The 13,261-nt window shown below is 37.3% G+C and overlaps 1 protein-coding gene across 2 annotated transcripts in view; it reads right to left on the bottom strand.

The window, feature by feature from the left end:
- MYO3A (myosin IIIA) overlaps positions 1–13,261 on the bottom strand; it is a 177,708-nt gene that overhangs the window by 60,188 nt on the left and 104,259 nt on the right. For both annotated transcript variants that reach the window (XM_067030447.1, XM_067030446.1), the window contains exons 19-20: positions 11,162–11,372; positions 9,210–9,357 (exon numbers count right to left, since the gene is read on the bottom strand). In XM_067030447.1, coding sequence (XP_066886548.1) covers positions 9,210–9,357; positions 11,162–11,372 — 359 coding nt within the window. The remainder of the gene's footprint in view (positions 1–9,209; positions 9,358–11,161; positions 11,373–13,261) is intronic.

Here is a 13,261-nt window from a genome sequence, read left to right as displayed (position 1 = left end):
CGTTTGAAGTTTCACAGCTTTTTCACTTGAAGGTAACCTTGGGAGATGTACACAGACCTAGAATTACGTGACTATCAGACACATTATGCTGACAGCATATTATAGCTTAAATGGCAACTGCAAAGTTCCAAAGAGGTTTTGTATATTTTCTATGGAAAGTGTTCAAGGTTATGGTCTAAATCAATGCATCTGTCACTTCTATTTGCCTGTGTCAAAATCCGCTGAATGCTTTGGCGGCAGGTCATACAGGGCAGAGTAACTGGGGAAACAATGGGCTTAGACCTTTAAGGTACTTGGTAGTATCTGCAGGCAAACCAATGGAGGAAAAACGCTGTTACTCAGGATTTACAAAGCATTCACCTTTAGTAAAGTTATTGTGCCTAAAACAACATATTATGTATTTTTATGGCCGTAATGATTTCAAAATGTTTTTAAGTATATGTGGAGAAATGTAGCTCATGTAACTACTCAGAAAGTCCTCTGCTATGTCCTGTACATTAAACAAATACATTTAAAGCAGATGAGTTGTTAACTACAGTAAAGCTGAGCTGTTTAACATATATAATCCCTACTCTGTTGAGATGCCCCCAATTCCCTTTTGAAAAAGGGATCATTTTAAGTACACATCAAGGAGAAAGGAAGTGAGAAGCCGTGGGTGTTAGAAAACCTCATGCCTGGAACAAGATCTCCTTGCTCTGCATTGAACTTTGAGTGTGAGGCGTGGAAGGACACAGCAGTGAGAAAGCCTATGGAAGATGCATCCGCAGCTATGGCCTCAACAACGAGCGTAAATCCTTGGGGCCAAAGTGTCACCCAGGAGGGATCTGAGATGACTACCTCAGACTCACACAGCAGCGGGGGAGGGTGGCCGCCATAAACTGATAGAGCTGCAAGCTTCCACGGGCTCCTGAGGCAGGTGAAAATGCAAGCGCGGACTGCTCAGCAAGGATCACCAACACAGTGAAGGCTCCACGCGTATCACTCAGGTCTCACCCCCTCAGAGAGCCGCTTCCCCGTCTCCTGGTCTGATCCAGCAATACCCATGCCTCCACTGGGCCCTCTCTACCCCTGCCCTGTCCCAGCCACCGGGCTTTGAATTATTTCACAGTATTTCTAGCATTTTCACTTATCCTCCCTCTCTCTCATTAGAATGAAAACTCCATGAGGACAGGAACATTTATTCCCCTCTGTACTCTTTTCTTCCTCTGTATCTAGGGAGACTTGGGTGTGTTAACTAAATCACAAATGAATGAATGAAGCGCTGAGTGACTTTCCTGGGAAATTATCTTCTTTCTCCCCGCACCCCCCCCCAGCTTTATTGAAATAGAATCGGCATAGAACATTGTGTAAGTTTTGGGTGTACAATGTTGTGATTTGATACACTTATACACTGAAAAATGATGACCACCACAGAGTTAGCTAACAACTCCATCCCATCACATAATTACCTTTTTTCTTTCTTTTTTTTTGTGAGAACATTTAAGATCTATTCTCTTAGGAACTTTCAAGTATACACAGTATATGGGCAGCCTAGCAGACTGCATCATCATGTAAAGGATAGACAGGTCTTACCTACCCCCCCACAAAGCACCACGTTATCATTTTACTGTTGGAGGATACGTTTTTACTCCCACCTGATAGTTTTGGCTAAGTCTGAAGTGTCAAAAAGAGCTCCCTGAAATCAAGGTTTCAATCAAGGAGTCTGGCTTACATGGTATTTTCTTTCATGCAAGATGGGTATACGCAGTAACAGGGCACACTGAAGTCTTACACTGAACTTGCACCTGGGGAATGAAGTCATATCCTTCTCATGTAGGTAAGTCCATTACCTGACACTGCTCCACAGTTTTAGGTATTTTAGACTCTGGAAATATTTTAACAGTTGGTTTAGACGATCCTCAATATTTATTCTCCTGTGTGTGCTGTTTCAAGTCACAAATCACTATCTCTTATTTTTATAAGTTTAGTCCCCTTTTTCACGAGTCTCTCTGCTTTCAGGTCATGGGAGAAGAATGAATGGGATTTACATCAGATGGTATTCGCAGTTCACCTAGGTTTGGGGCACCGTCTCTGTGTAGATCGTCGCAGACGATGCTACATAGTGAAACTCCCTGAACATTTGTGGAGCACCTGACATGTGTATATTTAGGGGTAGGTGGGACTGGGGAAGGTAGAAATAAAGATGAAAAAGGTCGAGTTCCTGCCCTTTAGAGCGTAGCGAGAATGCTCTCTGCCTTTCCATTCCAACCTTTCAGTCACATCCTAGGATTTCTTTGCTTTTGCTACATATTCTCTTTTTCAGTTGTTCCATCTCCTAGGTCTATATCCTTCCTGTTAGGTGGTCTCTAAGCTCTCCAGCTGGCACAGTCTCTGTCACCACTGCCACCTGCCTCAGTGTGACTGTTCCTACCAGTCTCCTTCCTTCCAGACCTATGCTGATTCTCCTTGGCCTTTCATGTGAAAATACTGTCTCTCTCGCTTTTTCCTCCCCTCCTTCCTCTCTCCCTTCTCCCTTCTTTCTTTCTTTAACGAGATGGAGCATGTCTTCTTCTGTACAAGAGAATACTTTGTTAGTTCCTTGTTTCTTCTGCACTTCGCTTATTTGTTTGTTCAGGAGAATATCCTGGATGGGTATCGGAAGACCCAGATTCCGGTCCTGGCTTTGTTTAACCCGCCTGTAACATGGGGCAAGTCACAGGGAGTCATTTGTATCTATGAAATATAAATGATCTATTTAGGTTTCTTCTGGTTCTAACATTTCAAAATGCCAAAACTGCCTGACTGTGTTGTGAAACTTAATGAATAAATGAACGTTCTGTTGACAGAACATTTACAAGGGGGAAGAAGCCACATACACATTTATTCCCTGACGTCTGTCTTTTAGTAAAAGAATTCCTACTCACCAACTGCTCATATGAGTGTACATGTTCATGAAAATACTGCCCGCGTGGAAAGAAACCATTGAGAAGTTACTCACTCTAAGAGGAAGGCTTTATAGGTTGAAAATCTAGGATTTAGGGTGTTATCAGTACTCAAGGTGAACTGAGTATGTTTATTATAGTGAAAAAAGAAATTTTTCCACTTTTTATCTTGAAATAATTTCAAACTAACGAAAAAGTGGCAAGAACAGTACAAGAATTCCCATGTACCCTTTACCCAAATTCCCCGATTTCTAGCATTTTATTGTATTTGCTTTATCATTTGCTCTCTTTCTATATATACATATTATTTTTAGTAATAACATTCTACTGAAGTAGCTAAGTATTAAAAAAACTAAAAATGAAAAAAGCACAGTGGTAAATATGCATGCTGCAAAAATCTAAACTCTTGATGTTAAGTAAAATTTATGACTGGAAATCTATTTCTTTCGGTATTTTCTATTCAAAGCTGATATCAATGGTCTTGTTCATTTTTACGTTAATAGCAAGTCAAAGAGAATGTTGATCATCATTAATTTGAAATGACACAGGTTATTAATTCAGAATTTGACAAGTAAACTATTGAGAAAGTATTTTGCATAATTCCTAATAAAATATACATGTTATATTTTACATGTATTTAAGAACTTTGGAGAAAGGAGATTTAAATGTTGCTCTCTAGAAGAGCTTCCTTTTTCAGAAAAAGAGATATACATTTTGAGATGAAAAGTTTCATCTTGTCACTTTTTGTATGTGGTATCTAACCTTGAAAAGTCTTTAAAAGCCATAAAGGATTTTACAAATTTATATTCTATTGACAGGTATTGGTTTAGGATAAGGAGGAATTTCAGTTAGGAATTCAGACATGTAGTTTTCTATACACCAGGATCTCTTTCACCTTAAACTATTTTTGCTTTACTGTTATGTCTATGTCTTTACCAAAAAATTTTATTTCAGTTTGTCAATACTATGTTCTAACCTTACATGTAGAAAACTATAGTAACTGTATACGGATTGATGCTCCTACGGTAACCGTATACAGATTGATGCTCCTATGGTAACCGGATACGGATTGATGCTCCTATGGTAACCGGATACGGATTGATGCTCCTATAGTAACTGTATACGGATTGATGCTCCTACGTAACCGTATACGGACTGATGCTCCTATGGTAACCGGATACGGATTGATGCTCCTATAGTAACTGTATACGGATTGATGCTCCTACGGTAACCGGATACGGATTGATGCTCCTACGGTAACCGGATACGGATTGATGCTCCTATGGTAACCGGATACGGACTGATGCTCCTATAGTAACTGTATACGGATTGATGCTCCTACGGTAACCGTATACGGATTGATGCTCCTATAGTAACTGTATACGGATTGATGCTCCTATAGTAACTGTATACGGATTGATGCTCCTATAGTAACTGTATACGGATTGATGCTCCTACGGTAACCGGATACGGATTGATGCTCCTACGGTAACCGGATACGGATTGATGCCCCTATGGTAACCGGATACGGATTGATGCTCCTATAGTAACTGTATACGGATTGATGCTCCTACGGTAACCGTATACGGATTGATGCTCCTATAGTAACTGTATACGGATTGATGCTCCTATAGTAACTGTATACGGATTGATGCTCCTATAGTAACTGTATACGGATTGATGCTCCTACGGTAACTGTATATGGATTGATGCTCCTCACTGTATATTTCACTCAAAATTATTTTTAATCATAATTAAAAGATTTTTTAAAATATTATCAAATTGTCAAAATAAGTACCACAAATTCCCACATCACATTCAGGGTGTTGCCCAACTTCACTGATAGAAAAGAAGCAGACTGAGTGCAGCATGGGTGTTGAGTGAGGGACGGGGAGGACCCAGGAGCCCAGGAGGCTGCCTGTGGGAGCCAGAGAGGGAGGGTATCCCACTCACGGCCAGGAGATGCTGCAGGGATGTGCCACGTGTATCTACTCACTTGGGTACCAGCTTCCATACTCACTTAGTAGGTGAGAAGTTTAAGGAACATTTGTGTGTGATCTCAAACAGTAGCCTAAAACTTGGCCAAGCATTTATAAAGGAAGATGGGTTTCTTAAATGTACAGCTGTCTTAATGCTTAAGGAAAATGCTTGTAAAATTACCTTTATCCGAGAGCTCATATAAGACAAATGCCACCACCATCACACACATATGGCATGTGCAATAGGGAAGAAAGCTGGATATAAGATAAAAATTCACACTTTGCAAGCAAAACAATTTGAAGACATTTATAAGGGGTTTGTTTCGAATTACCCACATATTTTTTTTACCAGATGACTGATTCTTTTTACTTTATGATGATAAAAAACGTTGCAAGTGTAGATACTATATAATTGAACGAATCTTTGTTCTTTGTAATTGCCACAAATTATGTGTTGGAGCCCACATTCAAATCCTCAAAAGCGTTAAACTTTAGGATATGAACAGCTGGAGATAAAATTCATACACATCAGTTTCTGCAAGAAGCCAGAGCCATAATTGCAGTTATTGTTTCCATTACGTGCTGTAAATAGCTTCCTGCTTATAAAATGACTTCTGACTTTTTAAACCCATGAGTGCATATATAAATTATATATGTATATATATATGTATGCCTCTCTTTTAGCAAAATAAATATTAATAGCTCATTTTAAAAACAAACTTTAGGGACTTCCCTGGTGGTGCAGTGGTTAAGAATCCGCCTGCCAATGCAGGGGGCCCGCGTTCAATCCCTGGTCAGGGAACTAGATCATGCATGCTGCAACTAAGAATTTGCATGCCACAACTAAGGAGCCTGCATGCCACAACTAAGACCGCGTGCAACCAAATAAATAAATAAATAAGTATTTTTTTTAAAAATGAGGTTCCCAGATTTATGAATATGTTTCAAAAGGTATACAAATGGTTAGTTGGAGGCAATCATTCTGAGAAACAAAACTATCCACTCAACAAACTATGGATTAGGTCACTGTCATAAACTCTTTCACTAAACATGTTTTACTGTAGTCTATTGATTATTGTTTTAATAGAAAGTAATAGGAAAATGATATTCAAAATACCTTCATAACCAACTTTACTGTACATCACATGCAAACAGAACTGGGGCAAAAACAGGAAACACCTTTAGCCAAACTTTATGTCCCAATGTTGTAGGACTGTCGATAAAGATAATATTTGTTGATTAAAGCAGAACCAGAAGTGGTTTCATCTGTGAAGATGCTATCCAAGGCTTGTGTCTTGCTCAGATTGGACAGATCATTTGTATGTCCACGAAACTGAGAACATTACATCTTCCTGATAAGCAGTAATGGCTTTACTAAGTGAAGGAGCTCTTAGGTCAAACCTATGATTACATTTGACCAGAAGAAGTGTGGCCATGATTTTAATTAATGATTTGGCTTAAGTAGCTGTTTCTTATGTATAGAAATTGCTGTAAATGTGCTCTCTTTATCTGTGGTAGCTAACACATACAGCTACATAAGCATTTCTCAGTTACAATTCTTGCTTTCACACGTGACAGAGTGAAAGAAAAAAAAAAACCCAAACAGGTGCACACACACATGAAAATCAACAGAATCTCTGACTACTCCTGTGTCCACCAGATCACAGATTCACTGACCTGATCACTCAGCTGCCAATGCTTGGTCCGTAAGATTATGAAGTAGGGATGCTTGGGTCGTTACCCTAAGAAGGCACTTGAAAGGACTGGGAATGGCCTTAATTCCTCAAAGTGCTTTGCATAATCTTGGATCCTAGTTGCATTTTTAATTTGTTGGGGCAATTCTGACTTGGTTTTGTCTTGAAAGCCTCTCAAGGATATTTTTAAAAGAGCCATATTAAAGTAGTTTCATTTGTAGCAAGCCCAAAGACAAAACAATTAAGAGCATTAGGATGATGAATGAAATTCAAGGCTATCAATCAAAGTGAACTGTAAACTACAATTTTATAAAAAAAGCGAAAAGCAAGTAATTATTGAAAGATATGTACACTGGTTTAAAGGGTAGTTCCAATAAAATCAGGTTCTAACCTCAACCCCCCAAAAAGAAAAATAATAGAAGTCTGATAACACAAGTTGTTAATTAATTAATCAGATGGGGAAATACACAAAGATGCACCTGGTCCCATGAAGCAAGTAATCCTAGTAGGTCCCTATCAAAAAGTCCAAACCAAAAAAAATTTACTTATTTCAATTTCTGGTTAGAATGGATTCTGTGAACATTGTGAGTCATTAAAGCAAGATGACATTGATTAATAAATATTTATTGAGCATTTGCTATATGTCAGGCTCTGAAGATACAAAAAGAATTAATACACAGTCCCACAATCCTTGACCTCAAGGAGTCTTCAGCCTAGTGAGAGAGAGCAAAAATGGAAACTAAATGCTGTGATGTCAAATGTCAAATGTTTTTACTGGAGCATAGAGGAAGGAGGAATAAGAATAAGTCTCACTGATTTTTTGGACTTCAGAAATGAGAAATGAAATGTAACATAACATTTTTGGCTTGAGTAAGCTGGTGGATAGAGATGCCAATCTCTAAGAAAGAATATAAGTGGGAGGGAAAGATGATGAGCTCAATTCTGGATAAAGTTCTGGAAGCTGTCCTAATCAGGGGAGGTTTAGAGAGAGGCATGGGTTGGAGGTGAGGACTGGAGCATCCCTAGCATTTAGGGGGTAGTTGAAATATTGGAAATAGATTCTTTCCTAGTGAATATAAGAAGAGGACAAAAACAGAACTCATTGGGAGCTAGCATTTAGGGCAGTAATTGGCTGCACATTGCAATAGACTGGGAACCTTTAAAAAATAGTGATAGCTAGGTCTCATTCAAAGATATCTGACTTAATTGGTCTGGGATAGGACCTGAGACTGGGATTTTACCCAAGTGATTCAAAGATGTAGCCAGCGTTAAGAACCACTGATTTACGGGCTGGTGCAAGAAGAGTAAAGGAGGAACCCATCAAAGAGCAAAAGAAACAGAAAGCGTGTTAGGGATGACAAAAGAGGAATTTTCCAGAAACAGGAATCTGTCAACAGGACTGACAATAATGTGGAGACTAAAATGTTTCTGATACTAATGACTGATGAGATTAAGAAGGGCCCTTCCAGTAGCCAGATACTATGGACTCAATGTACCCAGGCGGGGAAGAAATCAATACATTACAGTGAACGTTGAATATGTTTTCAAGGAGCCTGGCTATGAAGGGAAGGGAGAGGGCCATGGCTACAGACATAGGAGGCTGCAGAAGGGCTCTGTTTTTAAAGACTTTAAAAGATTTCATCATATAACTAGGCCAAAGATGGCACTACTGGAGAGGAGTGGAGAAGGGGTAGAGGGAGAGGGTGAGAGAATGAGTATGGAATGAACAAGAATCTGGGGTAGATGAGAGCTGTGCAAACACAGATAAAACCTTAAATTTATGTCCCTTTTTTGACCTAAGAAATGTCACAATCCAAACATTTTTTGTGCAACCACTGTTTTCAAAAAAAAAATGCAATCTCAAAGTAAATTTGCAATAAGGCTAAATATTTTGAATCAAAAGAGGTTCATGTACCTCTAATTTATCTCAAATTTAAACAAAACCCTCAGTTTTAATCAATAAACACAAAACAATTTAATATTATTTAAAGGAGAAATAGCACACTAAATGATACAAAATACGACTATTTCTTTTAGACTCGATTAACTAAATAATTTTAACACTAACGTTTTGCCAAATGCAATTCAAGTGAGTTTCTGACTTTTGAAGCTGAATCATTATTACACATTGTACTGTGACAAAATTACCGTTTCACGGCATTTACATCAAATCCATTATCTTGCATTCTGCTGCCTAGCAACTGGAATTCAGAAGTTTAATGCATTTTAGATGGATATTTACATCTCAAACAGAATTTCAGCTATGCAGTCTACAGAAAGAGAAAGAGCTAGACACATCTGCTTACTTAAATTTCCAAAGGAAACTTCTTTGTTTGCAAGGACTCAGACCTGCTTAGTTTTGGAGAAGAGTCCAGTGATTTTTGGTGGAGGACACTCAGTATCACGTATCAAGACACACTAAACTCATACCAGCTTTTTGGCTTGTTTCTGTTTTTATAATGAGCATAGAGAAAAGGAAATCTTTTTTTTGGTCTTTATTAAATGTTTCAGGCTTTAAATCTATGATTTAGATCCTGCTTCACAGTACAATGCTCCACAGAACACACACACACTGCATGCATCTATACTATATATAACAAAGCACCTCAACTTACCTGTTCCCAGGCAAACACATGTTGATTGAAATAAAACTGAATTTGTTCATTTGCAATATTAATGCACAGCTGCTCAAAGGAATTTTTTTTGAAATTTTCAAAGCCAAATATATCCAGAATGCCAATGCTTAGCTCATCATCATTCCCACTGGAAGATTGAAGAGGCATTATTTTGAGTTCTTATTCATTTTCTTAGGAGGTAATTCAAAGCAGGGTATCTCAGAGTCACTTTTGTGATTTAGCTAAGAAACTACTACCAGGACATAGAGTGAAAATTTTTTCTTTTTAAAAAAAATTTTTTAACATCTTTATTGGAGTATAATTGCTTTACAATGGTGTGTTAGTTTCTGCTTTAAAACAAAGTGAATCAGCTATACATATATATATATCCCCATATCTCCTCCCTCTTGTGTCTCCCTCCCACCCTCCCTATCCCACCCCTCTAGGTGGTCACAAAGCACCCAGCTGATCTCCCTGTGCTATGTGGCTGCTTCCCACTAGCTATCTATTCTACGTTTGGTAGTGTATATATGTCCATGTGAAAATTTTCTTAATTGAAAAAGTTTCCCTCCACAGAACATTAACTAGGTAGCATTCATTTTAATATGTCGACAGTACAATATTTTCCTTGTACTACAGAAACTACTCCTAGAGTGAGTCACGAATCACAGGGAAAACCTAGCCAGCGCTCAGAATATAGTATGAATATTCAGTATTCAGTATATTCATACTATATGGTTCAGTAAAAACCATACCAGAAAAGCAAAAATTCTGTGAAAGAGTATTTAGTCTCTCATTTTAGGACCATTAAAACATCCTGCTAAAAATATTTTACTTATTTTAAAGAACTGTTATTTGGTTTTTAATTATCCACTCATAATTTTTAATATGGGACGAACAGTAACCTGGAGAAAGATATAAATATATATTAATTTATATCATAATGAAATACTTTAAAATACAATTAAACACTATTTTACAATTCAATATTCCAGATGCAATTTTTCGCCTGCTCCTCCACAATGGTTACCTCTGTTCACTAATTTTGAGGGAAAGAACGTTATTCCTCCAGGTTCTTAACTCTCTTGGATAGTCTGAATGATACTATGGTGTGATGTGTATTTTAGTGGAAAAATAACAGTGAATTACACGCCTGAAATGTATATGAAATGGTCTTTTATGCTTAGTAAGCAAGTGTGAAAGAGGTGATCTTAAGGTAGGAATCCAACATATTTTTCACATACAAATTTCTAAAGATTATATAATTGATAGGAGAACAAAGCTTTGGATGTAAATGTAAGGACCTATCTCGGCACAATCCCTGGTGTACAGAGGGCACTCAATGGTGGCTGCGATTTCAGATAAGGTACTAGACAGGCTGGAGACTTAAGTTACATCTTGCATCTGTTATGGTCAGATAACACTACTGTTCACATCTCGCTCTATCACTTATTAGCTATCTAGAGCATTTCTTAACCAAATTTCATTGAAGATCATATGTACCCCTGCTGGGTTATAATGAGAGTTAAACTATGAAAAGAAAGTGTTCCTTTGCCTTGAACATTTAATTAAATCCCTCGAAACAAAGACAAAGAACTGCTGAATAGACATGTTCTGCAAGTATAAAATGGTATATGCTTCACAATACACCTTCTAATTAAAAGAACATATAAATTGACAGTAAGAAGTCACATTAAAAAATCACTTTCTATTATGGTTATTCATGTTGCTACAGTTTCTGTGTCCAGCAGTTTTAAAGTTTTATAGCTACCTGATGCAATGAAGTGGCACCATTAGGAAATAAAGCAGAGCTTAAACTAGAAACAAAATTTTAATAATTAAATGACACCAATTAGAAACATTTTCAAAGGGACTCACAGACAAATCAGTAAATTAGAAAACAGATTTACATCACCTGACACTTGGGGAACAAGTTCTATAAAGTTTTTTACCTGGGTGATGCGTTGTGCTTCAATAAGCTGTTAATGCAGTTGACTATCCAACTAAACAGGCGTCCATATAAAGTTTTCGCTGTTGCGTCCCTGACGTCAGTAGCTTTCTCGACAGTATTGGGGCGTATGATGGTTTCTCCTCTAGTGACCACACAGTGGGAGGTGAGAGCTTCTTGTAGCTCATCTGCTTGAATGCAAAGCAAAGAAGCAGCTAAAAATAAATAAACATGTGTTGTTAGAAGATATTATGACAATGAAGTCGTTTCCCAGAGAACGAAAATGTCTTAATTCACCTTCTTCAAATGACATGAAATAAACATGTGAAGGTTTTATAATATAAAAAGAATATCCTGGGCTTCCCTGGTGGCACAGTGGTTGAGAGTCCGCCTGCCCATGAGGGGGACGCGGGTTCGTGCCCCGGTCCGGGAGGATCCCACGTGCCGCGGAGCGGCTGGGCCCGTGAGCCGTGGCCGCTGAGCCTGCACATCCGGAGCCTGTGCTCCGCAACGGGAGAGGCCACAGCAGTGAGAGGCCCGCGTACCACAAAAAAATAAAAATAAAAATCCTATTCAATAGGAGCCCTATGTTTCTTCTTGACCATCTTTCCCAGCTTATCTCGACTGGTCAGCTATAGGCTGTTGCATAATACAGCACAACCCAAACTGAGCTGGCTGACAGAGTGGCCTCCCACACAAACCAGTGGTTGTTTAGGTGATGCCAAACACAATTTCTCTGAATTATGTTAAAATATTTAAAAACATAATGAACAGTTTTGCTATTATTTGGATGCCATTATTATAGGCACATTTTCAAAACATGGAAATTAATTGTAAAGTTACCTAGACTTCAGCGATACACCCAAACAAATCCATTTTAAGTAACTTTTGCGATATGGAAACAAATGAGCATAAAACATCTTGACATTCCTATACTTTTTAATCATACTACTATTTTTCAGTTACATATGTCAATGACTAAAGTCTGCTAAAACTTATTACCTGAACTAATATTTAATAGTTAATTAAATATCACAGGTAATTTTAACTCAGTGAACAAAACTCATTTTTGAATACAATAAAAATCCTTAACCCAAACTATTACATGACAGATAGGCTGATTTCTCAAATCAGTCGTTCTCCTTTTAAAATATTTTGAACATTTTAAATTTAGTTTTAGCACTTGGGACAAGATATTTCTTGGTTACGTTGCTAAAATTGTTGAACCTTATTTAAACAAAATATTTTTTCACAATGTAGAAGTAATATAAGCTTAATACAGAAATGCTACCTTCAGAGAAAACATTCTGCGTTTCTTTCCATCTAGGCATGTTTATTACCACTATTCTGCATATACATTTTATCTTAATATCTTAAGCATTTCCCATTTTGTTGAATACTGTTTGTTAATATAATTTTAACTTGCTGCATAATATTCTGACATATATCATATCAATTTTTAAATTGTTGGATGTTTAGGTTGCTTCCATATATATATTCACAATTGTAAAGAATGCTAGGGTGAATATTTTGGGCATGAATCTGTGCTTCTGTCTTGTATTATTTTCTTAGCATAAACTACCCACATTCCACAATTACTTGAGTATATAAACACTTCTAAGCCTTTTGATATATACTATTTAGCTGCTCTTCAAAAACTCTGAACCAACTGTACTCCTATCAGCCAAATGAAAGTTAAATAATTTCAACACAATTTCATGGACACCAGAGATTATTATTTTTAAAAAGAATGCTTTCTTCTTTCAATTTGTTTTTGACTCCTAGCAAAGCTGAATACTTTCTTCTTTTCATATTTTTATTAGTGATTTGTGGTTCTTTGTAAACTGCCAATTTTTCATTGATTTTCATATTTTGTAAACTGCCTTTTTCATTGACATATTCATCTCTTCCTAATCAATTTATAAGAGTTTAAAGAGAATAATGCTTTGATATATATCTTGCAAGTATTTTCCCTCATTTTCATTTGCATTGCAATTTAATTTATTTTCCTTTTTTTGGTATGAAAGCTTTAATTTTTATGTAGTCAAATATCCACTTAAAAAATTATTTCTGCTCTTGGTTTTCTGCACATAAAGTCCTTCAA

Source organism: Kogia breviceps, chromosome 3 (assembly GCF_026419965.1).
Source record: "Kogia breviceps isolate mKogBre1 chromosome 3, mKogBre1 haplotype 1, whole genome shotgun sequence".
NCBI classification, from domain to species: domain Eukaryota; kingdom Metazoa; phylum Chordata; class Mammalia; order Artiodactyla; family Physeteridae; genus Kogia; species Kogia breviceps.
Note: the sequence above shows the minus strand (reverse complement) of the source record. Positions and strands in the feature narration are given on the sequence as shown.